Consider the following 26,364-nt stretch of genomic DNA (forward strand, 5'->3'; position numbering starts at 1 on the left):
CAACGGGGCCCAGAGAGTGGGCAAGAGCGTGTGGGACTCAAGGTTTGCTGCGTGGTTGGGACTTCCGGAGGTTGGACAGGCGAGAGAGGTCTGCAGGACAGGATCATGTCATGCCTGGAGGACAAGGTAAGGATTTTGGATTTTATTCCAGATTTGATGGGAAGCTATGGGGGGGGGGTCGATTAGGGGAATGATTTAGGTTTATAAAAGATATCTCTGAATAACTTGATTATAAATAGGTGAGAGTAGAAGCACAGAGACCATTGGGAAGATGGCGGGAGATCCAGTGGGAGAAGATGCTGACTTACACTAGGGTGGTGGCTGTAGATATAAGCTTGCTGGTAGGTTAAAGGTAGAGAGCCTGGGAAGGTAGGGTCAGTACTGACTCCTACATTCGGGGCTTCAGTAACTAGGGGGTTGCTGAGATGGGGAAAACCAGGCAGGAGCAGATTTGGGGGGGAAAAATCAGTGTCTATTTTGAATATATCAGGTTGTGATGCCTTCTTGACAAACGTCAAATAAGCAGTAAGATACGCTAGCCCAGAGTTCAGGGGAGGTCAGGAATAGAGATCCATGTGGGAGCCGCCTATATATAATGATGGTGTTTAAAGCCCTGGAACTTTTTTTTTTTTTTTTTTTTTGCGGTACGCGGGCCTCTCACTGCTGTGGCCTCTCCCGCTGTGGAGCACAGGCTCCGGACATGCAGGCTCAGCGGTCATGGCTCACGGGCCCAGCCGCTCCGCTGCATGTGGGATCTTCCCCGACCGGGGCACGAACCCGTGTCCTCTGCATCGGCAGGCGGACTCTCATCCACTGCGCCACCAGGGAAGCCCAAAGCCCTGGAACGTTATGAGGACCAAAGTCGGAGGCTCACGGCAATGTGCCCATGGATTTCACCCTTCCTTTAGGGTCACTGCCCAAGTAGACACCTCCATCTCTAAACCTTCCCCCTGCCAACCTTGCTTTGGCTGTTGAAGGCTGTTTGGAGCTTTACAACGTGAAAGACAGTGGGAGAACATTAGGAAGACACATGTGCTGGGCCTGTAGTTAGTGACGAGAGCGCTTCTCATCTGTGTGGCTCTCAACATTGTAATCACTGCCTAATTTACTAAAGCTAAAGACGGGGCTGGAAAGTGAGTGGACCATTTTAAAGACAGAGTCTAGGTTTGCAGTGTGGTCTTTAGATGTTATAAGCCAATCATAAATTCGCACTGCTGTTATAATCTAAGTAAGTATTACAGGCTCATGTAAAGTTATACAAAACAGAAGTTTTTGGTGCTATTGGTTGTTCTCAGTTTCACATGCCACTTGCCTACTTTGTTGAAATATAAACACAAACTAAATAGAAATAAGAAACTATGAACATGTGTCTTTACTTCCAGATGACATTCCCATTTTGAGTTGACATTTAATGCATGGGTGTTTTACATTTTTACCTGTTTTTTTATCAGCAGTATCCTTATACGACTTCATCCTGGTATAAAAATAATATTTTTATGCTTTGAAATCCCTTTCCTATCCCAATGTCATATCCCTTACGTTTGCTTCTAGTTTTATGGCTGATTCATTTATTAATTTTTTCCTTTTAAATCCAAGCGGAATTTACTGCGTTGTATAGGACGAAGTAGAAACTTTATTTCTTGTTTCTTTGCTTCCTGAAAAGAATTTGGAGTTAAAAATATGATCGAGCCCTTGTTTATCGTGAATGATTCTTGCTCATTGCAGGTAAGCTCCCCAAGCCCTCTAGCTGACCAGGTGGTGAGTTCAAGGTGCTAATCCAACAGCACAAGGGAATTCACACCAGCCCTGAGCCTCGAAGATGGTGTCACAGTCTGCGGGCCGGCAGGACTCTCCTGTGGACCCCTGGGAAGGAATCAGCAATGACCCTGGAGACATTGATGGTTCGCCCAGCCTCCTGGACACGGACCACCTCTCTTGCGCATCAAGCATCAGGTTTACGAGGCACAGAGCTGCCTGGATTAACCCCCAGTGTGTGCAGCAACAGCTGCAGGACTCGCCCCCCCAGGTGCCAGCAGTGGGGAACAAAGAGAGCCGTGTTGCCTGGGACGCTGCCTCTCCCTTGGGCCCTTCACCGTTATCTCTTGGGGACTCCGTGGTGGAGACATCATTGTCGAAGGGCACTGTGGACTCCATGGGCAGCTCCTCTGCCCGGGGCTCAGCTGAAAAAGGCGGTGACTTCTCTCTTACTTCAAAGGAAGAACGGGCAGTGCTCCCAGGACGCTGTCCTTGGACGCCTCTGTTCACAAGCTCCAAGGTTGACTTGACTGCCTCCCCGTGTCGTGAGGCTGACGATACTTTTTTCAAGCCTTCCCAGCTGACACCTTCCACTGATGCAGGTAACTCTGGGGGGGACTGCCCTCCTTCCTGTCTGTTCTCACACCAGCTCTGCCCGGGGCTGAGGCCAGGTGTTCCTCGCGAGGGAAAAGCTCCTGGGTTTCCACTTTGCCCACGATCCAGGGCATGGGCTCAGTTCATGCTGTCTTTGGCCCAGCACCATGGGTCACGATGGGCGGAGTCAAGGATACCCCTTCTCCTTAGACTGCAGGGAAATGTCATCTTAGCTCAACTTAGTTGATAATCAGTGTCACCTGCCATCTTGGAACAGGTATGTGCCCTGCAGGAGAGCACCAGAAGTGCTCTGCATTCAGTGTGGTGATGGAAGGTGGTCCAGACAGAGTGGGCTCCGGTTCACACCAGTGCTGAGGTAGGAGAGGAACTCGCCTCCCCTGTTAGATTTACCTGGACAGGGTGTGGCTAGAAAAAAAGTAAGACTTAAACACAGTAACCACAATTCCTCCAAACTGGCGAAAACCTCTTCCTGTTAAAACCAGGGCTATGAGGTGACACACGTATTCCTAAAATACTGAAATTCCTAAAATGAGATAATCCATTCCAAACGCCACTCAAGAGTCAATAAATTAGCAATTCTTGTTAAAATGTGTGGCATGCTTAGTTTATTTTAAAATATTCATTATGCTATATTCACACTTTTTTTTTTTTGTGGTACGCGGGCCTCTCACTGTTGTGGCCTCTCCCGTTGCGGATCACAGGCTCCGGATGCGGAGGCTCAGCGGCCATGGCTCACGGGCCCAGCCACTCTGCGGCATGTGGGATCCTCCCGGACCGGGACACGAACCCGTGTCCCCTGCATTGGCAGGCGGACTCTCAACCACTGCGCCACCAGGGAAGCCCTATATTCACACTTTGCATTAACGTGTATTTCTGTTGGAATCCTAGTTCAAATAGTCAATGAAGTTTTTTCTTTCAAAACAGTTTTAAAAGCTGCCTGCCTTTGTATGTGTGTGTGTGTGTGTGTGTGTGTGTGTGTGTGTGTTTATTTCTCACTAGCAGGAACCAATCCTCCCCCTTTCCTAAAATACGGGGTTTATTTGTTCTATTGAAACTTTTGAAAAGTCAAAGATGGTGACAATCTTTAACATATTATTAATACTTTAAGAAGAGCAGATTTTGGACAGGGGTTCAGTGGGCTAACTTTGAGTTAAGAACCAAATTTGAGCAAAATGGCACAGTCTGATTATAGGCCTTTTTTCTCTTTTCGCTCCCCTGGCCGGTTAGCTCTCAGGAAAAGAGTGACCTGTAAATCCACTGGTTGAAAAGTGAGAAATTAGTTTCCTGCTAGGTTGTCTCAGGGGAGAGTGAGGAAAAAACAGAGAAAATTGAAAGGCTTCTCTCCCGCAGACCACCACCACGACAACTTATAAAGTGACGGAAGATGACCTGTAGGGCCTAGTGTACCCCTGCCCAAAATCATTTTTTGTATTCCTCTACAGGAAGTGGTTCTGCAATTTCAAGTTATCCTTTCTCCGAGAAAGAAAACAGGCACCCCAGCCGCTTTGTCCAAAAACAGTGATTCCCAGCAATCTAAGTACCTTTCAAAAGCACTCTGTCTTTTGAGAGTGTCTCTTAAACTTGGTAAGGGGATTCATTCCATGGGCTTAAGAAAAAGAAGTCCCGAGTGAGACGGTTCTTTCTTTCTTTGATGTGGGGAGTGCAGGCATTTGCCACAAGGCCTGGGATTTTCCTGGATCTGCTGCCTCTCAAATGAAAGCAGCAGGGTTTTCCTTTTTTAGATTATTTGGGAGGGAAAGACACCTGAGCCTGTCAGCATTTCCTGGGGCTGTAAGAAACAATTCCTTTTGTCTGCATAGGATCTACACGTTTACAAAGTGGTTTCACATTCCTTATCTCCTTCAGTTTCCTAATAGTAAGTATCCCAATAATAATAATTATCCCAATTCCAGGGATGAGGAAATTTTACTGCAGAGGCATAGCTGGTGAACGGGGGTGGGCCTGGAACCGGAATCCACTGTCTGATTTTTCTCTGCGCTTTTTCCTCTATCCTCAGGGTCCCCAAACTATGACCTGTAGCCAAACCCCGCCAGACTCCTGATTTTACAAATACAGTTGTGTTTGTTTTGTCTGCAGCTGTTCTCTCAGGACAGTGGCAGAACTGAGTAGTAATTGCAGCGAATGCTGTGTGGCCCTCAGATCCTACAATATTTACTACCTAGTCCTTTTCAGAGAAAGGTTGCCCACCCCAGATGGCTTCTGAAGCTAAGAGGTCCAGAGTTTTCCACGCAACAGTGGAGTTCTTGAAGACGAGGCAGAGGGCTTGGAGGGATTCTGCTTGTCTCTCTGTTTGCCACCCCGAGAGCTGTAAAGCCTTCAAAACATCTGTAGCATTTAGTTCTGATTCACCAGGTTGGGACAGCAGCGCTTATGGCTCTCACAGAAATGTTTTGCCTTACAAGCTGCAATAAGATGTCACACGACAGGCCTCATTTTTGTCTTGGTGGTGTTCATTGCCAGTAATGGAGTGGCTTCATAAGGACGCAGAATGGATGAGTCAGCCGAATATATCCTCTGCAGCTTCTTCTTGTTTTTGACTGGAGGAAGAACGTTTTAGAGAAGCAGTGCTGACCTTTTTCAGATAGATTTTGTTTCTGTAAACAGGAAGTTTTAGGTCAAATGCAATGAGTTGGAGGAATGATCCCACAATTCTTAAGGCCCTGCTTCTAGACTGCTCCTTCTCACCCTCCATCTCCTGTAGGTAGATTCCATGATCCTCTTCTCTTTCTACCCTCTTTCCTCATTGGTCTCCTCCATTCCCATGGCTCTCTGGGAATCCTTCTCTGAGGATTCCTCCCAAGTTACTCCAGAAGCTTCTTGCAGAAATGATGACCCTCTGCCATCTGCAAGGTCTACCATCAGAAGGGTCTTTCTTCTTCTGTCGTCCTAATTTATTCTAGAATTGTGCTGATTTTTATTTATTTTATTTTTGGTTTTATTTATTTACTTATTTGGCTGCATCGGGTCTTAGTTGCGGCATGCAGGATCTTTCCTTGCGGTACACAGGCTCTTTGTTGCAGCGCGAGGGCTTCTCTCTAGTCGTGGCGTGTGGGTTTTCTCTCTCTAGTGGTGGCGCATGGTGCACAGGCTCCAGAGCGTGTGGGCCCCGTAGTTTGCGGCACGCGGGCTCTCTCGTTGAAGCGCGCGAGGTCAGTAGTTGTGGTGCTCGGGCTTAGTTGCCCCGCGGCATGTGGGATCTTAGTTCCCCGACCAGGGATCGAACCTGCGTCCCCTGCGTTGCAAGGCAGATTCTTTACCACTGGACCACCAGGGAAGACCCTGTGCTGATTTTTAAAACAGCATTTAAAAGCCACTCCCTAGAATTGTTCTTAGATCACCTTTGAACTTCTTTTTCTCTATTTTTAATAACTTGCTGTATTGGCAGGTGCTATTCAAGTCGGTGGAAGAACCGTTTCTTCAAATTCCTTCTCACCAGAGGCATTCGTGCTCCCTGTGGATGTAGAAAAGGTGAACACAGCTTCTTTTTTCTTTTTAAAACCACCGAGAGTGTTAATCCCTTAGAACGTGCTGTTCTGATTTCAGTCTGGAAGCTTCACTGGATGAGACATGGCAAATAAGTTGAATTTCAGCATTTGAGTGGTAGTGTGTGCACTCAGCTGGGAAGTTTTCCATGATTGATGAATGATGTCTCCCACTGAGGCACCACCAGTCTAGGGTTTCATATCACAAGAAATTCAACTTGGGTCATCTTTTGGTTGCAGTGGGCTAAATCTTCTGTCTCTGGAAGATATGGGCTGTACTTGAGGTAATGACCTATGATAACGCAGTTAAATAAACATTTATATGTCTACGCATTAACTCCACTTAAATACAACTTCTTGATTTTTCAATCTAATACACCCTCAGTGGAAAAAAAAAGTTGATTATGCTTGTGAGAATTTTAACTGATCATCTTTTCTTCTGCAGGAAAATGCCCACTTTTACATTGCAGATATGATTATCTCAGTCATGGAGAATATGAAGTGTAGTATTCTGAGTCAACAGCACACAGAGACCTGGAGTACAGGAGAGGCCGGCGGGTCGCTCGGGAATGAGCCGGCAGACTTGGAAGGGATGTTTTATAGCCACATAAAGCAGGAATCCGGCTCTTCCACTTCGTCCGACAGTGGCTCTGAAGGCAAGTGGGGCAAATACGAGAAAGCTTCCTGCTGTATTTGCCACGTGCATCCCCTCTGTCTGAAGCTTCTGGAGTAACCTGTCCAATGCCCACCATTTCTGCCGCTTGGCTTGGGACTGGTCACTGTGCTCCATTCAGTTACGAAATCGATGTGCTTTCTTCTTGGGCGCCATCCTGCTTTCCCTCCTCCTCTGTCTTGTCACTCAGCATCCCTCTTCTTACACAGGCTTCCTTCCCACCCCCCCCCACCCCCCCGTAGACCTCTTTCATTCATCTCTATAACAAGGAGCCCATGATGCGCTGGGTGCTGGGAATCTGCAGGCAACAGGATGTGCTCCTTTCCCCAGGGAGCTGTCACGCCGGAGGAGAGGCTGAGAAAGGGATGCGTGATCGCTGGGCTAACAGAAGCAAGGGCCCAGCGTGGCGAGTCACGGGCTCAGGGCATCTCTCTTTATTCTGGGATCCAGGGAGCCTTCCTGGACCGGAGTGGACCTAAGCTGAGAACTGAAGTTAGGACTTAACCGTTTTCTTCCCATTTCCTAAGTCTGAGTCCTGCTTCAGTCCTAGATTCTTTCTCTGTATTTCCTTCCTGGGAGATTCCATCCACTGCAATGCTTTTCCATTATTCCTTCTCCCTTGATCTCTCCCCAGTTTCTTCCCAGCCTTTCACCTCTCTTCTAAGGGCTTGCTTCACAAGCCTGGGAGCTGTTGAACGCGTTTACCTGGTGGGCAGGTAACTAACTTAACTTGTCTAAGTTAGTCATCTGTCACTCCCTTACAACCCCCCTCCTTTCAAAAAAAAATGAAGACTAAAGCCTCCTTTTCGCTGGGACTGCCTTCACTTAGCATCTTTATCAGGAACCTTCCAGTGACGAGGGAGGCACCGGCTCTGTGTGTAGCACAACGCCTGGCACAAAGCAGGTGCACGATCAATAGATGTCGAATATACCCTCGCTCAAATTTACAGGGATTTTTAAAAAAAGTTTACAAAGCACCCTCATCGGACCCAATGGTGGCCAGTACAGCACTGACCAGCAGAGAGGCAGCTCTGGCATCTGTCTTTTCTGGGGTTTTGTGGCTTCTCATTACTTCTCTTCGTGCAGTTGTTTCCTTCTCCTTTTCCTGCGGCTAGACTTCCGCCCTCCCCCTAGCACCTGGTTTCAGCTCGGCAGTCCCCCTGATGGCTCAGTCAGGGTCTCACAGCTCAACCTAGCCTTTCAGGACCCCAAGTCCACATTCCCAGGGAACAGCACCTGGCTGGGCCTGCTTTGACGGGGTGTCCACAACTGGTCAGCCAGCGGTGGCCAGGGGAGCCGGGGAATGTGATATGGACCATGGTCCCCCTTGAGGCCACCCGTGGGGAGAAAAGAAGGGATTCGTATTCCTGTACATGGGGCTCTACCTGTGCCTCTTCTTCCTCATGCCCATGCTCCGTCCTGTTTCTACAAGGGAAAAAAATCAGTCCTGACTTAACAGTAATACAGCATCCTGCCACCTGTGCCCCAGTCCCACCTTTCACCTGGACCATCACAGCAGCCTCTGGCCAGTCATTCTGTAACAGCTGCGTCTAGGTCCTCCGTGTATGTTTGCTGTCTTTGATTTTCTCTCTTTACTTTCAGCCTCTTTCCCCTCGTTGATTCTACACACATCTGTTCTCCTAGAACACAGCTTCTAATCCTCTAAAATGGCCTGCTGAGTTTGTTCCACACTTCACCCTGGGATTTCAGCCTTTGGTGTCCACCTGCTCCCTGCCTCTCCAACAGGCATCTCCCGCCATTTGCTTCCCTGTGCAAATGGGCTCCGGTTTTACTAGCCTGTTCTACTCGCTGGCAGACATTTTTCATAAGCTCCTGCCTCCCTCCCTTTGCTTCCCTGGGCTCCCCTGGATTGCCGGTTCCCCAGGAACAGCACACTAGTTCCTTCCTCCTTCCCATTCTTCAAAAGCAATCTCCCGTTACGAGCTCTGTGGCATGCTCCCTGATTTGTGTCACAGGGCAGAGGTACCATTCATGGGAAATGAATCACAAGCTGTGCTCCAGGATGCTCTGTGATTATCTATGTGCATGGCTCCCCCGACCTCTGAACTTCTGAAGGCCCACGACACACACCTTGCTTTCTTGTGGTTAAGTGTGTCGGTGTCTCAGCCCCCTCGTGAGGTCTTAAGCTCTTTGAGAGATTAGAATTTGTCTTACTTATATTTGCATTCAATATATGCCTGGCCTGAAATATTTTATAAATATTTGTTGAATGGTTGACTGGAAGCTCATGCTTAGCTGATATTTTGTTTTTGTTTTTGTTTTTTTTGTTTTTGTTTTTCCGGTACGCGGGCCTCTCACTGTTGTGGCCTCTCCCGTTGCGGAGCACAGGCTCCGGACGCGCAGGCTCAGCGGCCAAGGCTCACGGGTCCAGCCGCTCCGCGGCATGTGGGATCTTCCCGGACCGGGGCACGAACCCGTGTCCCCTGCATCGGCAGGCGGACTCTCAACCACTGCGCCACCAGGGAAGCCCTTAGCTGAAATTTTTTAAAAATATGAATATGTGAAATGAAATTTTAAAATATTTCTACCACACAGACAAAAATATTTATCTTTTATCACTCTTGTGACATTTATGGTCATAGATGTTACTCCATGAGGTAAGGCAGGCGTTCAACAAATTGCAGGTTGATCAAGAGAATATTAAAAACAAAAAACAAAAAACTAGACAGTATCAGCATGCACCTCACATAGGGGGAGCGATGCTTCCTGGAACTTTATCAGTTAAGTCTATTTTTGTGCCTGTACTAGGTTGCTATGTAAATTGTATGTTACTGCTGACCATGATCGAAAGAGTGTGAGAAACACAGAGGTGGGTGAAATTGTCCCCATTTAACCCATGAGGAAAGCAAGCTGAGAAGTTGATTGTCCCCCAGCTAGAACGGTTTTTCAATGATCACATTTTTCAGTGAGGGTATTTCTTGAGGTAATAGCATGATTTGCAAAATCATTTCCCAATTCTTTGGCATTTAGGTAGCTTTCAATATTTTAACACTTTAAAAGGACTGCAGATAGCTCCTTGGTGATCAAAACCTTCCTCTTTCACTTTTTTTCCTCTGTTTAATGACATTCTTGGGATAATTCCCCAAACTGGTATTAGGGATAGAAAAGCATAAACGTGTTTGTATTCGTTTCCTGGGACTCATGTAGCCAAATATGACAAACTGGGTGACGTAAGACAACAGAAATTTAGCCTCTCACAGTCGTGGAGGCCAGAGGTCAGCCATGAAGTTGTCGGAAAGGTTGGTTCCTTCCAGAGGCTCTGGGCCACACCTGTCTCCTGGCTTCTGTCAGTTGCTGGGGATCCTTGATGTTTCTTGGTGTGTAGACACGTCCCTCCAGTCTCTGCCTCCATCTTCACAGGATGTTCTTTCTCCGAATATCTGTGTCTGTGTCCAAATCTCCCTCTTTTTATGACACCAGTCGTATTGGATCTAGGGCTTGCCCTGATCCAGTACGACCTCAGCTTAACTTGATTACAATGCAATGACCCTATTTCCAAATCAGGTCACATTCACAGGTTCTGGGTAGACATGATTTTGGGGGACATGTTCAACCCAGTACAATGTTTGTCACCTATACTTTTTGCCTCACTGTGAAAAAAAAAAGTGTTTTTCCCCCTCTTTCATTTTGTGAAACACTGTATTATGGACATTTTCAAACTTACATAAAAGTAGGCAGAATACTCCTAGGGACCCCAATAGACTCAGCAGTCTGTTTCACTTAATCATGTAAATATAAGAACAACACAAAAAGAGCTCCCTGTACTTTTTAATTCTTACAGCTGAATGTTAAAATTTAAAAAAAATCAACTAGCCCTTTCATTCCCCAATTTCGATTTAGCTGGGTGTTGCAGGTTGGGCAGTCCTTTTTCTTCTTGTTGGTGAAATCTCCTTCCTTTCTTCTTCTAGGTTGTGCTGTGTTACAGGTCAGCCCAGTGGTTGAAACACCTACTTACTGTGATGTGATGAAGGATGACTGCAAATGTGACTTGGATGAATTCGTTATCGTAGGTAAGATTCGGAAACTCATGATCTGTGACTAGGTACCCTCCTCCCCACATACATACTGGCACTCTTCACACACAGTACCACCTTACGTGGCATTCAGAGAAGCTCCTCCCAAGATCAGACAATGTCCCTGATATAAAAAATAAGATGTGTCGATATTAATCTCTCATCTCATTTGTAGATTTGAATGCAAAAGCAGGTGCTCGTTATGGTCCGATATCTGTTTGGCGCCTCAGTTATATTTTGATGAAATTTCAGATGGGCATATTTTGAAATCCCATCTTTGGTCATTAGCTGTGGTCTCATAGCAGAAACACAAAAGAATGTGAAGTATGGAGATGCTGAATAATCGGTCCTTTCTGAGATGCAGGCAGCTCTTTCTGTGTTCTCATAAACTTGACTACGATGAGGTGAAACATTAAAAGACCTCACCACCCTTTCTTTGATTTTCCCACAGAACTTGGAGATTTCAGCAACACCACAGAGACCTGTGGATGTTCCTGCAGCTCCTCTAAGAGGTATCATCTGCACGCAGACCCCCGGGCCATCACCTCTGAGGCACTGTAGACCCCAGGCCTCTGACATCTTGGGCCCAATTCAGCCAGTTCCAATAACAAGGATTACTGCTTAGAAATGAAGCCATCACTACTAAAGTTCCTACAGTGTTTTTAGAGTGTTTCAAATACTTTTTTTTTTAAGTGTTTTTTGTTTTTTTTTTTTTTGCGGTACACGGGCCTCTCACTGCTGCGGCCTCTCCCGTTGCGGAGCACAGGCTCCAGACGCGCAAGCTCAGCGGCCATGGCTCACGGGCCCAGCCGCTCCGCGGCATGTGGGATCCTCCCGGACCGGGGCATGAACCCTTGTCCCCTGTATCGGCAGGTGAACTCTCAACCACTGCGCCACCAGGGAAGCCCCTTTCAAAGACTCTTGTACACATTCTCATTAATCCTCATGGGTGGGATGGGCGGGTTTTCTTAAACCCCATTTTATGGGTGCAGAAACTGAGGTTCGGACGAGATGTGCCTCAGGACGCCGTGCTGTTAAAGAGCAGAGGTAGGGCTTGCGCTCAGGTCTTCTGACTCTACATCTGGTGCTCTTTTCACCACCCCTCCCCACCTTGGTACCCTCAACAAACACAAGCTGCCCTGTTGAGCGTGGAGGCATTGAGTCGAGTAAGATAACCGTCGGTGGGCACGGTAAGATGCGCGGTCTGTTGTATGACACCTCCTCTGGTTTTTGGAGAGGGAAGGAGAGTTGAAAACCTGAAGCACAAGACCGTAAAACACTCCTCGTGAATACAGTGTTCCATTTTTGCATCTCTTCCATTTCAGTGTCGTTTATGAGCCAAACTTCAATTCGGCTGAGCTAATAGCCAAAGAGTTATACCACCTCTTCAGGAAGTGCTGGATGTCAGAAGTTAATTATCAGCTGGCAGGCTCCCTGGATGCAGCTGGCTCCATAGTAAGTATCAACAGAAGTTGACCTTGAATCAAAGCTTCCTAAATTCTCATTTTGTCCGCTCTTCACATCAGGTGTTTCTGTCTGTCTTTGTTGCTGGGTGCTGATGGATCTGATGTTTATTGAGCGCTTGTGATGCACCAGGGTCTGTGCTCAGCAATTCATGTTTTAATCCTCACAAGTCTCCTATTAGGTAGATGCTACTGTTATTTTAGTTCCAGACCCTCAGTGGGGCTGGTCAGTGGTAGAGCGGCGGGAGTCGAGCCCCAGGCTGCCTCGTTTGAAAGCCCAGGCTGGTTCCCTTCCACACTGCCCGCCGAGCAGGCCACCCACTGCGGCAGAGGACTCTGTGGCAGAGGCTAAAGTCGGGGTGGGAGAAAAGCACTCTGGAAGTGCAGCGAAGGCAGTGTTCCATTTCATCAGGGGAACTTGGGAAGGCTGATAGGCGATCTCAGAATTCAAGGTAAGCGTCAGGCCAGGCAGAACTGTAACAGGTAGGGGCACGTGAAGGGCACTCTTGGCAAAGGGCAGCTGGAGCAAAAGTGACAGGGAGGTGCGGGGTGTGTTTCCCTTTTTTTTTTTTTTTGGCCATGCCACAGGGCATGCAAGATCTTAGTTCCCCGACTAGGGATCAAGCCTGCACCCCCTGCAGTGGAAGCTCAGAGTCTTAACCACTGGACCGCCAGGGAAGTCTGTGTGGTGTGTTTCTTTTTTTTCTTAATATTTTTAAAAATTAATTAATTTAGTTATCTTTGGCTGCATTGGGTCTTTGTTTCTTCTGGCGGGCTTTTCTCTGGTTGCAGTGAGCGGGGGCTGCTCTTTGTTGCGGTGTGTGGGCTTCTCATTGCAGTGGCTTCTCTTGTTGCAGAGCACAGGCTCTAGGCGCGAGGGCTTCAGTAGTTGTGACACGTGGGCTCAGTAGTTGTGACTCGCGGGCTCTAGAGTGCAGGCTCAGTAGTTGTGGCGCACAGGCTTAGTTGCTCCGCGGCATGTGGGACCTTCCCGGACCAGGCATTGAACCTGTGTCCCCCACATTGGCAGGTGGATTCTTAACTGCTGCTCCACCAGGGAAGTCCACATGGTGTGTTTCTTGAGCAGAGTGATTCGGTGTGGTTGGAAAACGTGTGTTTGTGTGTAGCTGGGTGTGTTTTGGGGACAGTTAATCTTAATCTTCCTTGGAAATTAAGCTCAAAAGTGACCAAACTATGGAGGGCATAGATGCTAAGTTCAGGAGTTTGGATTTTAGATGCTAAGAGGAAAGTATAATGGTTGGGAGAGGTGCCTCTGCACCTGTATAAGCCGGGAAGTGTCTGCAGAGAGCTGCTTCTGGAAAAGTCTGACTACAACAGGGGATTCTGATCCGCACCATTTGTCAGCCTGTTGACTAAGCAGGGTGAGGTTCTGCTGTGCAGGAAAGCATTCCAGGTCACACTGACCTACTTACAGCAATCTGAAGTCTGGAAACAAAAGAACTAACTGAAAATACCAAGCAAAGTGATCTCAGCTGCGTGATGTCTTAAGCAATTCTCCTGCAGAGGGTTTTAAATACAGGGAGGGCTCTGCCGAGGTCCTTTAGTTCAGATGAAAGCAGTTTTCATTTCTCAAGGTAAATTTTAATGTTGCAAACACATTTGAATGTTCTTTTTTTTTTTTTTTTTGCGGTACGCGGGCCTCTCACTGTTGTGGCCTCTCCCGTTGCGGAGCACAGGCTCCGGACACGCAGGCTCAGCGGCCATGGCTCACGGGCCCAGCCGCTCCGCGGCATGTGGGATCTTCCCAGACCGGGGCACGAACCCGTGTCCCCTGCATCGGCAGGCGGACTCTCAACCACTGCCCCACCAGGGAAGCCCTGAATGTTCTTTTATTTCAGTTCCTGAAATATGCCTGTTGCTCCTAAATCCTCTTCTGGGTTATTTATGCAGGTTGTAAATGAAGAATGTGTCCAGAAAGACTTTGAATCCAGCATGGATGTAGTACAGGAAATTAAATTGAAGTCGAGGATCAGAGGGACTGGAGACTGGGCGCCCCCTAGGTTTCAAATCATATTTAATGTTCATCCACCACTCAAGTAAGTCTGGGTTGCTGCTTGGACCCTCCAGTCCAGTTAAAGCAAGTTGTGATGGGTCCCACCTGACTCGTTCTGAAAATAGGTGAAGGCAAAAAATAATATACCAAGGGACAAAGAAAAATTTGTTTTAGGAAGAGTAAAGTTGGGCATATTTTTCTGAGCTAGCTTTCTTGGCACCCTGTTTATCATGGGCTTTTGGGTTCTGTAAGTTTTGACAACTTGAGAGTTTAACTATGTGTCCTTAATTATGAACATTACATAACAATTGAAAAGTAAATAGGCTCATATTAAGTGGCTAATAGTGAGCCTTAAAAATTACATACAGTAATTTTAAGACTAGCCCACTATTTTCCAGTGCAATGTGAAGTAAAAATCAATGAATTACTTTTTTTAAAGGAAAATTTAATCTTGAAAAGCGCACCTCTAGTTAAGAAACATAACAGAATGCAAATAAAAATATCTTTGTTCTCTATGAAGTAACGAAATCCTAAAAGACAAAAAACTAAGATGGTGCAAAAAAAGGAAATAAATACATTGTATATAAATATATATAATAATTTAAAGTGGTGTTTATTCTGAGACTAGATGACATTGTAGACAAAGGGACATTGTAACGAAATACAGTGTTTTTCATTCCTCTTGGTTGGTATTTAATACAGTGTACAGACTGCAGTGTTATGAAGGGACTGGTAAGGGTCACTGCCTTCCCTGTGGAGGTGCCTTATAGACTGACTTTATTTTTTTCTTTCAAGAGAATGCCAGGAAGTTCTCTGGGGCTGCTCGGGCAGAAGAGCCCCCTCTCCAAGCCTTGTTGAGGGGTCATTTCCCTTGGTGTGGGATGTCTTTCCTCTGGGATTTCCCTGGGTCCTCTCAAACGCACATGAGTAGGGTTCCGCGTATTTTTACCGTGGCCACTTTTGCCGACCCTAAACTGTATTAAAAATTTACAACTTTCTCCATATTTCCAAATCCCATGTGGAACTGTGACACTAACAGTTCAATAGCAAACACTTCAGTAGACTATCTTTCACCAAAAATGTTTGATAGCATTGTCTTATATTACCTCCTATTCATCTAAATGTCTTTGGGTCCATCCGTAAACTGCCCGAGTGCATCATCTCTTGGTGTCTCGTACCCCTGAACTTTCTCCCATGTATTATGTGCCTCTAGTTCTCCGTGGAGAGAGAATCCTGTGTATGCCCAGTGAGACGTCTCTAAGGACCCCTCAGTGGAATAGTTACTCGTGATACCGACTTCTGCTTTGGTGGTAGCAGGGGCTTTTAAAAGACCTAGAGATTTCAACTAGAAAACTCTACTGAATAATTCTAGTTCTTTCCCAAATGAAAAATGATAAAATTAAGCCAAGAAAAGTACGATGATGTCAATTTCTCTTCCAATCAGTGAAAAAATGCCCCCTTGGCCTTTTCTGAAATGTAACTCTTTTCATTTTCTGCCCTCAGGAGGGATCTCATGGTAGCAGCCCAAAATTTTTTCTGTGCTGGCTGTGGAACTCCGATAGAACCTAGTAAGTATGGATAATGGGTTGCCTGCTTATTAGGTGATAACATTGTTTTCTTAAAACATAAGTATGGGTATATTTTTCTCTCAAATGCATACAAGCAATAATTACACAGCAACAAATCTTCTGTTCAACAATGGTTTGATTCATAAGCATGTGAATGAAATTTACATAATTTCATATCCATACCCTTGCATTTTTAAATACTGTAAGTTAAAAAGCACCCCCAAATAACCAATTCTTATATTTCCTGTTTATCCCTCTATACATCAGAGTTGGGCGGTGCATTGTTTTTGTCAGAGATGCCTTTGATGAGAAGTTATAGGCGCTTCATGATGCTGCCCTCTCTTTCGTGAAGAGGCCACCGTGACCTACAAGGCTCTGTGACTGCCCATTACCTCTCCGACTCTTATCTCCTAGCTTTCTCCCCGTCGGGCATTGAGCTCCAGCCACAAGGCCTCCCTGTCGGGCCTTGAAGGCGGCAGGCTCTCTCCTGACTCAGGAATTTGCATTTGTGCTTCTCTCTCCCTGGAATGCCCTCCCTACAGTGTCCCCCTGACTGGTTCTCTTCCTTCCGTCCCATCTTCATTCACAGATCTTCCCTGGCTACCCTATCGAAACTGTCTACCTCACCACCCTCCTGGCCACAAACACACACATACACACTTTATATTCCCCTTCCTTTCTAATTTTTATTCAACCACTTATCTCCCTAAAATATTCTTTCCTATTTTACTGATTTTTCTTATTATTGTCTGTCTCCGTCAGAAGACTCTAGTTCCATGAGGACAGATATGTTGTCTGTTTTATCCACTGCTTTATCTATTGCTCCTACAAGCGTACCTGGCACACAGTTGGGCCTCAGAAGATATTTGTTGAATGACTGAATGGCTTATGCAGAAGCTAGCCAGACTCCTCTAAGAGGGTTTCAGGGAGTGGCCCCAGGGCCTAGAAAATTAGGTTTCACCCCGTCAGAAAGGCGAGTTGCTCTCTTGAGACTGGGAATCACTTGTTTTGCTGTGAAGGCATCCATAGGTCTAACCTGAGAAGGCTGGGGAAGGAGCTTTGTGGGAAAGGGTTCCTTTGATAGGCAATCTTGGAAGGAAAAAGACTTTGAGCATCTCCACCTATTTTCCACCTTTGCTCCACCTTTGAGCATCTCCATCTATTTTCTATAAAAATAGAAAGCAGAAATCTATCTGAACTTCCTTCTGCCATGCTGAATGGTAACGCCTGCCATGCGTCACAGTTGTAACAAATTTTCTTTGAATGACCCTCTTCCCCGCTAGTCTAGTGGGGACCATGTCTCTTTGGTTAACCACTGTATCCTGGTGCTTCAGTAAATATTGAATGCATGACTCAGAAAGTGTGAATGCGTGCCTATGATTCCACCAACTTTTAAAGTACTTCCCAGAGTTTGTTCACATGTGGGGACGTAGGCCTGCACCACTGATAATAGCATGGTCCTTCCCTCATGAAGCTTGCAGACAGGAAGTCATCAGCGAAGTAAATAACAGGGCGATGCCTGCGACAAAAGAGAAAGGCAAGTGTGCTATGGGATTTACAGCCAGGGAACTTAATCTGGGCTCAGGGGGCTGGGAGTGAAAGGTTTCATAAGGAAGTGATTGTCCCCAAAGGAGAGAGAGAGGGAGGGGGAGGGGAGGGGAGGGGGAGAGAGAGTGTGTGTGTGTGTGTGTACGGGTTGGGGGGGGGTCACCATATGTAAAGGGCCCAAGGCTACTGCAAAGAAGTCCTATATGACTGGAGAGTAGGAACAAGATCAGACAACATGCCGCAGAGGTAGGCAGAGCACAGACGGCAGGAGCGTTAGCAACCGTGGAAATCATTTTGGACTTTTCCCGTGAACTTCCTATAGTTCTTAGGATAATTTTAACTTTTCATTTTGAGATATTTTTAGACTTACAGAGGAGTTGCCAAAATAGTACAGGCACAACCCAGATACCCTTCACCCACCCTTCACCTTATAATAATCATAGTATAATTATTAAAACTGATACATTAGCATTGATACAATCCTAGTAACTAACCTACAGTGTTTATTTGGGTTTCACTAATGACCGCTATCCATTCCAGGGTCCAATCCAGAATTCCACACTCAATTTAGTTGTCGTGTCTTCTTACTCTCCTCCAATCTCACACAAACTGAATCATTTGAAACGTAAGCAGCAGAAAGGATGGTATTTTACCCTTTAGCAGGTCCTAAAAATAAGGATGATGAACAGTTATCCCACCAAAGAAAATTAGTAACGATTCTCTAATATTGTCTAATACTAGTCCAGATTCATTCGTGGTCCTCAAGATGATGTTTATAGCTAATTTGTCCACCAAGTTTCATACATTGCATTCCGTCATTATTTCTCTTTAGTCAGCTTTATCCTAGAACTGCACTGTCCAGTATGGTAGCCACTAGCCCCTGTGGCTACTGAAAATTAAAATTAAAAATCCAGTTCCTCAAGCACACGGGTCACATTTCAAGTGCCTAGCAGCCACCTCTGGCCAGTAGTGACTGTATCAGGACAGCACAGATCAAGGACGTTTCTGTCCTCACAGAGAGCTCTGTTGGACAGCGCTGTTCTAGAATTTTTCCCTCCTATTTTTTTTCTATGACACTGACTTTTCCTGAGATGAGAACAACTGTGGCTTAGAGCAGAGTTTCTCAACCTCAGTGCTGCTGACTTTGTTATGTGTGGGGGATGGGGTGGGAGAGACTGTGCTGTGCGTTGTTGTGAGGGGCACGGGGGAGACTACCCCGTGAGTTGTAGGAAGTTGGGCAGCATCCCTAGATGCCTCTAGCAGCTCCCCAGTGGTGACAACCAAAATTGTCTCTAGACATTTCCCTATGTCCCTTGGGGGGAAATCACTCCTGGTCGAGAACCACTGGTTTAGCGTGCTCTGTTTTGTTCTAATTCAAGGACTGAGGAAACCAAAATAGATGGACGTAATTCATTCTGTATTGATAGTATAATGCTTAGTATGCATTCAATGAAATTTGGTGAATAAGTGGCTGGATGTTGAAACGTTAGGATTTTAGATGTTAGAGAAAGATGCATTCTAACAGGAAAATGCACTGGCCCCTTCTGTCCTCCTCTGTCTTCACATCTTGCTAAGTTCGATCAGAAAAATAGAGTTCAGGGGCCAGGATATGCCTGTGTTTTTCCTGTTTAATATAAAACGTGTTGAGGCCCTATCATACGCAGAATAATACTCATTATTCTTCATATCAGAGATCCTAATCCAAGGTGGGAAATAGACACAGTACAGTAGACTTTTCAAAGTTTCAAATGTGAGAGCTCAGACATGAATCATTAAGCACTTACTAAGTTCTTCACAAATAATTTGTCAACCCTAGAGGAGTGTCATATGTTAATTTAGAGTTTGATAATAGCGTGTGTACATATGTACTTACTGTTGGCCCTCATCGCTCACGAATTCCGTATTTGCAAATTTGCCTACTCCCTAAAATTTACTTGTGACTCCAAAATCAGTGCTCACGGTGTTCGCACAGGCATTCACAGGTATGTGCAAAGCACCGAAAAATTTATCGCCCAAAATGTGAGTTGCCCGGTGCACTTTCTCTCAGCTGAAATTGAACAAGGCAGCTCTGCCTCCTTGTTTCAGCTCTCATGCTGTAAACAAGTCCTTTTCACAGTTTATTTAGTGCCATGTGTTTTTACATTTTTGCATTTTGGGGTGGTTTCAGCTGTTTAAAATGGCCCCCAAGCATAGTGCTGAAATGCTGTCCAGTGTTCCTAAGCACAGGAAGGCTGTGATGTGCCTTAAGGAGAAAATCAGCTTCCTTCATGAACGATAAATGTCAACCTCGGCTCATCTTAGACCCTAGGCTTGAGGGAGGAGCGCACAGGAGGCTTAACTGAACTGCCATTTTCTTTCTTAAGACAGGTGGTGGGCACCCAGGTATTGGCTGCATTAATTTCTATACTTATTGTTTGTCAATATGTTTTATTAACAATATCTCCAAAAGCAATGCATGTTCATTTTAGCAAATTAAAAAGTGCAAAGAGCAAAACTCCTTTCTTTCCCCCACCCTCTAGAAGTATTCAGTGATGGCTTTTTGGTGGGCACTTTTTTGGACTTTGTGTGGTTATTTTTAAAAACAAAATACAGATCACATAATACACACCTATACCTGCACGGCCACTGCCCACACTCTTCCCTGTATTTCATAGACCCCCGGGCATCTCACTGTTGAGTGCGCCATGCTTATCTAACCAGTTGCTTCTTAATGGATATTTAGATCGCCCCCCCTCCATCTATTATAAATGTGCTGTAATGAACGCTTTTCTCTATTGCCACACGTGCTAGTTAGCATTTCTGTCTAATGCTGCAGAATTAAGATGACTGCCTCATGTTTAAGAATTGAACTGTATCACGGAAATGTCCTAAAAGGCAGCCTCTCTTGTCAGCCCTGTGGGTGAGTGCCCACCACGCTGCACCTCACCAGCTCTGGATCTCTTAAATGTGTGACAGTCTGAGTCAAAGCCAAGTTTTCACTCATTTTATATGCATGTCTTTGTTACTGAGACTGAGTGTTTTTTACATCTTTACTGGCTGTGTTTCCTCTTCCTATGTATTCCCAGCCTTTGTGCGTGTTTTTATTTTTTTCCTCACCGATTTATTCAAAAACTCTTTGGGGTGCTACTTCCTAACAGTCTACGTAGAGTGCGTTATCATTTCCAAAGCATGTTTCATATGTGTGATATCACGGAATCCAGTTCTGAGTTGTTTTCGTGGCTTCAGGACAGTTAGCCCGAAGAGATTTGGGCTTATAAGAGTCTTCCTGCCAGTAAGGGGTTGAGACTGGACTCCCACCAAATCCCCAGACCCTGAATCTCATGTTCTTTTGACCACACGTCAGTTTAAAAGGCCCATCTTCCAAATCCAAGAGTGTTCCGGGAGGGTTCTATTTCCCGACATCTGTTACACGAAAGCAAAGCTCATGAATGGCCATGACTCAAGGCCTCCCGTGTCTGCCAGAGCTTCCCCAGCACGGCTTCAGCGTCGTGAAAACAGCGAGCTGAGTCTTGCCCTTGGGAGGGAATTGGAGGTGGGGACAGGCAAGGGTGGGTTTCCAGCGTCAGGTGATCAGTGCTCATCCTTCCGTGTGTCCCGCAGAATTTGTGAAGCGGCTCCGGTACTGCGAATACCTGGGCAAGTATTTCTGTGACTGCTGCCACTCGTACGCGGAGTCGTGCATCCCGGCCCGCATCCTCAGGCTGTGGGACTTCAGGAGGTACTACGTCAGCAATTTCTCCAAACGGCTGCTGGATAGCATATGGTACCAGCCCATCTTCAACTTGCTGCACGTCGGCCACGGCCTGTATACGAAGGCCAAGGAGCTGGACAGAGTGAGGGTGAGCAACTGCCTTTCCGGGGAAGGGAGTCCAGTGGCTGAATTGGTTCTGTGGCAGCAGATGGACATCTCCCCCAGCTCAGGGCATCCAGACAGACCCTCAAAGGGGCGGATTTACCATCCAGTGGATGGAGCTTACGCTTCAGAGACCCTCGCCTGCTTGGGCACTTTCTGTGGTCCCAAACCAAACTTCACATTTATGCGTAGTTTTCATTTATACCTAGCTTTTGAATTTTATTCTCTTTTGAATAAAAATTGTATGTGTTTAAGGGGTACAACATGACGATTTGGTATACGTATACGTGGTGAAATGATTGCTAGTCAAGCTAATGAACATATCCATCCCCCCACACAGTTACCTGTTGGGTGTGTGTGCTAAGAACACCTGAAATTTACTCTCTCAGCAGATTTCCAGTATTTAATATAGTCTCGTGAACTGTAGTCATCATGCTATACATGAGGTCTCTAGACTTTCCCTATGTAACTGAAACTCTGTACCCTGGACCAGCATCCCCCCATTTCCCTCACTTCTTCCCTCCTAGGAACCACCCTTCTAGTCTCTGCTTTTATGTACCTGACTTTTTTAGATTCCACATATAAGTGAGATCATGCAGTTTTCATCTTTCTGTGTCTGGTTTATCTCACTTAGCATAATGTCCTCCAGGTTCATCCATGGTGTCTCAAATCGCAGGACCTCCTCCTTTTGTATATAGTTTGGTGTTTTTCTTAAAGAAGGCCCCCAACATTGTATAAGCTTCAGGTTCCCCGAGACCTGGGTCCCTCCTGGACCCTCTGTAGATCTCTGGACTCAGTAATGAACCCCTGCTATAAAGACTGTGTATTTCAAAAGCTTATTTTCTAGAGTTGTAGCATTTCAAGGTTAGAAATAACATTTAATTTTGACTTGTACCTTTCCAGTGTTTTTTTTTTTAACATCTTTATTGGAGTAGAATTGCTTTACAATGGTGTGTTAGTTTCTGCTGTATCACAAAGTGAATCAGCTACACGTGTACATATACCCTCCAGTGTTATTTTATCACACTTACTTTTCCTCCTGTTTGGTTCCTCACATCAGGAAATCCAGGAGCAGCTATTTCACATCAGGAAGCTGTTGAAGACCTGCAGGTTTGCTGAAAGGTGCTACTGCTGGCTGGGCGGGCGGGCGGGCCTGTGAATGGGAGGTCTGATAACCCCACGCACTTGCTGATCCTTTGTGCCTCCAGGCCCAGCTCCTCCAGTACATAGCTGTCACCTTGTGACTCTCCTTGGGGATGCGGACCCCCTCTTGAGTGTTGCTAAGCCTTCTAGCTCACTAGCAGGGAATTTAACATGTTAAGAAAAATGGACCAGTATAAGGATGAAACAGCTCTAGCCAGTGGGCTATTATTATCATTATTTTAAATTGCGATAAAATACACATAACATAAAATTTACCATCCCAACCCTTTGTAAGTGTCCAGTTAAGGGGTTAAGTTCACATTGCTGGCCAACCATCACCACAGAACTCTTTTCATCTTGTAAAACTGAAGCTCTGTACCCATTCAACACCATCTCCCCAGCCTCCATTCCCCCAGCCCATGGGAACCACCCTTCTCTTTTCTGCCTCTATGATTTTGACTATTCCAAGTACCTCATATGAGTGGAATCAAACAGTATTTGTCATTTTGTGACTGGCTTATTTCATGTAGTATCATGTCTTTAAGCTTCACCCCACGCTGTGGCCTGTGTCAGGATGTCCTTCCTTTGTAAGGCTGAATGACACTGCATTGAGTGTGTATTCCACCTGTTGTGGACCCATCCACCCTTCTTGGGTTGCTTTCTTTTGCTTATTGTGACTAGTGTTGCTATGCTGATAGAGAGGCATGTCAACTTTTATTGACTGTGTAATAGTCTGTACTATGATGTGGTATTAAGTATTGTCCTATTACTGAACACCTCATACATTTTAAATATCTTTTGTTATTAAAAAAAAAAAAAGCACTAAGCTTTAGCTGAATCTCTGACCACATCCATAGGTATAGCCTGAGGATGAACTTCTGAAGGCCATGTCCATAAAGGCACAGGCATGAATTTAGCAGAGATTTTTGCAGTACGCGGGCCTCTCACTGTTGTGGCCTCTCCCGTTGCGGAGCACAGGCTCCGGACACGCAGGCTCAGCGGCTATGGCTTACGGGCCCAGCCGCTCCGCGGCATGTGGGATCTTCCCGGACCGGGGCACGAACCCGCGTCCCCTGCATCGGCAGGCGGATTCTCAGCCACTGCGCCACCAGGGAAGCACTGGATGCCTGAATCTTAATCTCAGTGCTGGACCAGTGGTTTGGGAGTCATAGTAACTCTCCTGAGGCATCACTCAGTGATGCTGATGGACGTGAAATTTAGTGGAAATGAATCAAGTGGTAATTTTTTATCTCAGTACACGTTTTCAGGACTGGAAAAACAAATTTTCAGTTTTCTTTTGCTCAACGTGCACATGGGCAGGCTGCCAGAGACACTTTTCTTGTTCAGCTTTTTGAAATTCGGTGTTTATGGAATTTTAACTTCCTGGCTTCCAAGCAGATTGGCAAAATGTAAAGTGGAGAGTAAAGTTAACTTGTTCCTGGGGCTATTTTTTTAAAAGTTGAATCCAAACTATTCAGTGTGAGTGCCAGGAAAAAGCACCCCCCGTTTCTGCCCTTGCCTGTGTCAGGTGGGTTTGATCTCCCCTTGGTTTCCTTCCCGGCAGCACATTGAAGGAGTTTGAACAGGTGCCAGGACACTTGACTGATAAGCTTAACCTGTTCTCCCTGGAGGACCTGGTCCGGGTCAAGAAAGGGCTGCTGGCGCCCTTGCTCAAGGACATTCTGAAAGTTTCCCTCGCGCACGTTGCCAGCTGTGAGGTGAGGTTTGTCTGCCCTGGTGGGTGCATCCCTGAACTGTCCCTTCTGTGGCCAGGCCTGGGCAGGTTGTTCCGCACTTGCCTCGTTTAACCCTCACAAACCCTGAGGAAAGTACCAGCAACACTATTTGCAGATGAGAAAAAATGAGGTTCAGAGCTGTTAAGTACCAGAGCAAGAGCATCTTACTGGGATGCAAGCCTGGGCCAAGCGACTTGTCGTCTGGGCGCCCAGCGCTGTGTGGGGCCTCCCTTGACTCCCATCTGCCCTGACGTGCCAAATGCAGCTGTGTAGACTCAGGATCCAGTGGATCAGGACCTCTGTGTCTTCAGAGCCTGACAAGTTGCAGGGGAGCTATCAGAAACAAAATGAGATCCTTTAAGGACACCTATTTAAAATCATGATCTTTCTCTGGTGCCTCAAACTGCCCTGATGTGCAATTTCTCCAGACAAAACAAATGCACATTTATTGTTCTGATTCTTCCATTGTGGCAGGATATAGCATCCCGTTCCTTCTAGAGGCTAGAATCATAGACATTTAAACATTGATGTTTACAGAACTCTGTATGTCATTAGAACTCTTGTATAGTAAGAGCAGTTTACAGTCTTGGCTTATAGAATACCAAACTGAAATCTTTACATCATCTGCCGTAGACAAGCTTTTTAATTGTTACGTATATCCACGACATTCAGTGGCCTTGTGCAAATATGATATGTTGCTTAGGCATATCTTTTGTCCTATGCAGAATGTTTCATTGGACTTCTATGAAAATTGCAATTCACGAATTTATATAAACGTTTTAAATGCAGAAACTTGTTACTTCCACAGTCAATCTGGGGGATGCTAGAATAAAAGATTTCAATACCTGGGGAAAAAACTGGTGTTTATAAAGTTCTGTGAAAGTGGTAACTCGGCTTCTGCGTCAGGAGAAACATTACCAACGAGGACTCTCACTTTTTGACTCCTATTCTTACAGCTGTGTCAAGGAAAGGGTTTCATTTGTGAATTTTGCCGGAGTACAGCCGTCATCTTCCCATTTCAGACCGCAACGTGTAGAAGATGTTCAGGTATCATAATGCGATAGTACCTTAAGCTTTATAGTAGCTTAATAACTTAAGCGCAAAGTTAAGTTTGATGACTTAAGCACAAAATTAACTTTAGCTTAAAAACAGCTTAATAACTAAAGCACTGTGTTATTTCTTTAAAGTATAATAATGCTGGTGTGTGCTTCTATGTTGAATTGGAGCCAATAAAGGTTTGGGTGCACAGTGGGGAGAATTTGAGTGGGGCAGAGCTAAAGGATGATGTCTTATGGAACAGGGTTTGGCGAGAGGAGGTGGTCCCTGTTTGGCCTGTCCCCCAATTCTTCTACATCAGGGCAAGTTACAGCTGCCCCTGTTTTTTTTTTTTTTTTTTTTTTTTTTTTTTTGCGGTACGCGGGCCTCTCACTGCTGTGGCCTCTCCCGTTGCGGAGCACAGGCTCCGGACGCGCAGGCTCAGCAGCCATGGCTCATGGGCCCAGCCGCTCCGCGGCATGTGGGATCTTCCCGGACCGGGGCACGAACCCGCGTCCCCTGCCTCGGCAGGTGGACTCTCAACCCCTGCGCCACCAGGGAAGCCCCAGCTGCCCCCCTGTTTTGTAATTGAATCACAGTCAATCCCAAGTTCACTAGGGCACTTCTCAGGTTCAACACCTGCGAGAGTATGACGGCAGCAGGGTTGGGCAGAGGGAGAAGTTGAACTGTGGTGGGGTTGCCATGAAGACTCAGTGCATCTCAGGGGAGCTGGGATGGTTTTGCGGCATTTTGCCAAACTGGAGACAAGAGAGCCAGCCAGGCCTTTAAACGTCATATTGACCAGTCACTAGATGCGGGCTGGGGCCAGCAAGGGGGCATGACCTTGATCAAGCCATTTCCAGAGAAGAGATGCTTCCTCCTGAGCCATCAGCCATTGGTGTGGTGATGCACTCTTAGCACCCTGGGGGGTGGTCTTTGGACAGATCTGGGAGGCACTGCAGCATCCGCGACATCAAGCTCTCTGAGCCTCATGTGCTACTGGCCCTCGTGACCTACTGGGGACTTTACAGTCCCTCTGAGTTTCAACCTGCCTGACTTCTCTTTGGAAGACTCTGGTTTCTGGGTTCAGATCCCCTCTCTCCCCGGGATGGGATGAGCGTCTGTACATATTTGAGAAAACCAGCTACCTGTCAGCTGACGGCTGTCCTCCTTGCTTGCAGCGTGCAGGGCTTGCTTTCACAAGCAGTGCTTCCAGGCCTCCGAGTGCCCCCGGTGTGCGAGGATCGCAGCGAGGAGAAGACTTTTGGAAAGTTTGCCCTCTGTGGCGACGTCATGCCCTTGACTGTCGTGAGAAAGACTGTGAAACACTTGTTATGATCACGTCTCCTATTGATAAGATTGTTTTATTATTATTATTATTTTTTTTTTTTTTTGCGGTACGCGGGCCTCTCACTGTTGTGGCC

General features: G+C 46.2%; 1 protein-coding gene across 1 annotated transcript; it reads left to right on the forward strand.

The window, feature by feature from the left end:
* Positions 1 to 26,364, forward strand: RUBCNL (rubicon like autophagy enhancer). The gene is made up of 14 exons (XM_082859669.1): positions 1 to 126; positions 1,726 to 2,357; positions 5,777 to 5,859; positions 6,319 to 6,529; positions 10,476 to 10,577; positions 11,032 to 11,092; positions 11,906 to 12,035; positions 13,955 to 14,100; positions 15,561 to 15,625; positions 20,774 to 21,012; positions 22,087 to 22,148; positions 23,734 to 23,887; positions 24,862 to 24,952; positions 26,122 to 26,364. The coding sequence occupies exons 2-14, from the start codon at positions 1,820 to 1,822 to the stop codon at positions 26,241 to 26,243; spliced, it is 2,004 nt and encodes a 667-aa protein (XP_082715795.1). The 5' UTR covers positions 1 to 126; positions 1,726 to 1,819; the 3' UTR covers positions 26,244 to 26,364.

Source organism: Leucopleurus acutus, assembly GCF_964270905.1.
Source record: "Leucopleurus acutus genome assembly, chromosome: 18".
Taxonomy (NCBI): Eukaryota; Metazoa; Chordata; class Mammalia; order Artiodactyla; family Delphinidae; genus Leucopleurus; species Leucopleurus acutus.

What these genes read in the sequence shown, in the direction of transcription:
- RUBCNL (XM_082859669.1), top strand. Translation starts at nt 1,820, where the DNA reads ATGGTGTCACAGTCTGCGGGCCGGCAGGACTCTCCTGTGGACCCCTGG. An exon ending in TCCTGCAGCTCCTCTAAGAG is followed by an intron (nt 11,093 to 11,905) that starts GTATCATCTGCA and finishes CTTCCATTTCAG; the next exon opens with TGTCGTTTATGAGCCAAACT. An exon ending in AATGTTCATCCACCACTCAA is followed by an intron (nt 14,101 to 15,560) that starts GTAAGTCTGGGT and finishes TTCTGCCCTCAG; the next exon opens with GAGGGATCTCATGGTAGCAG.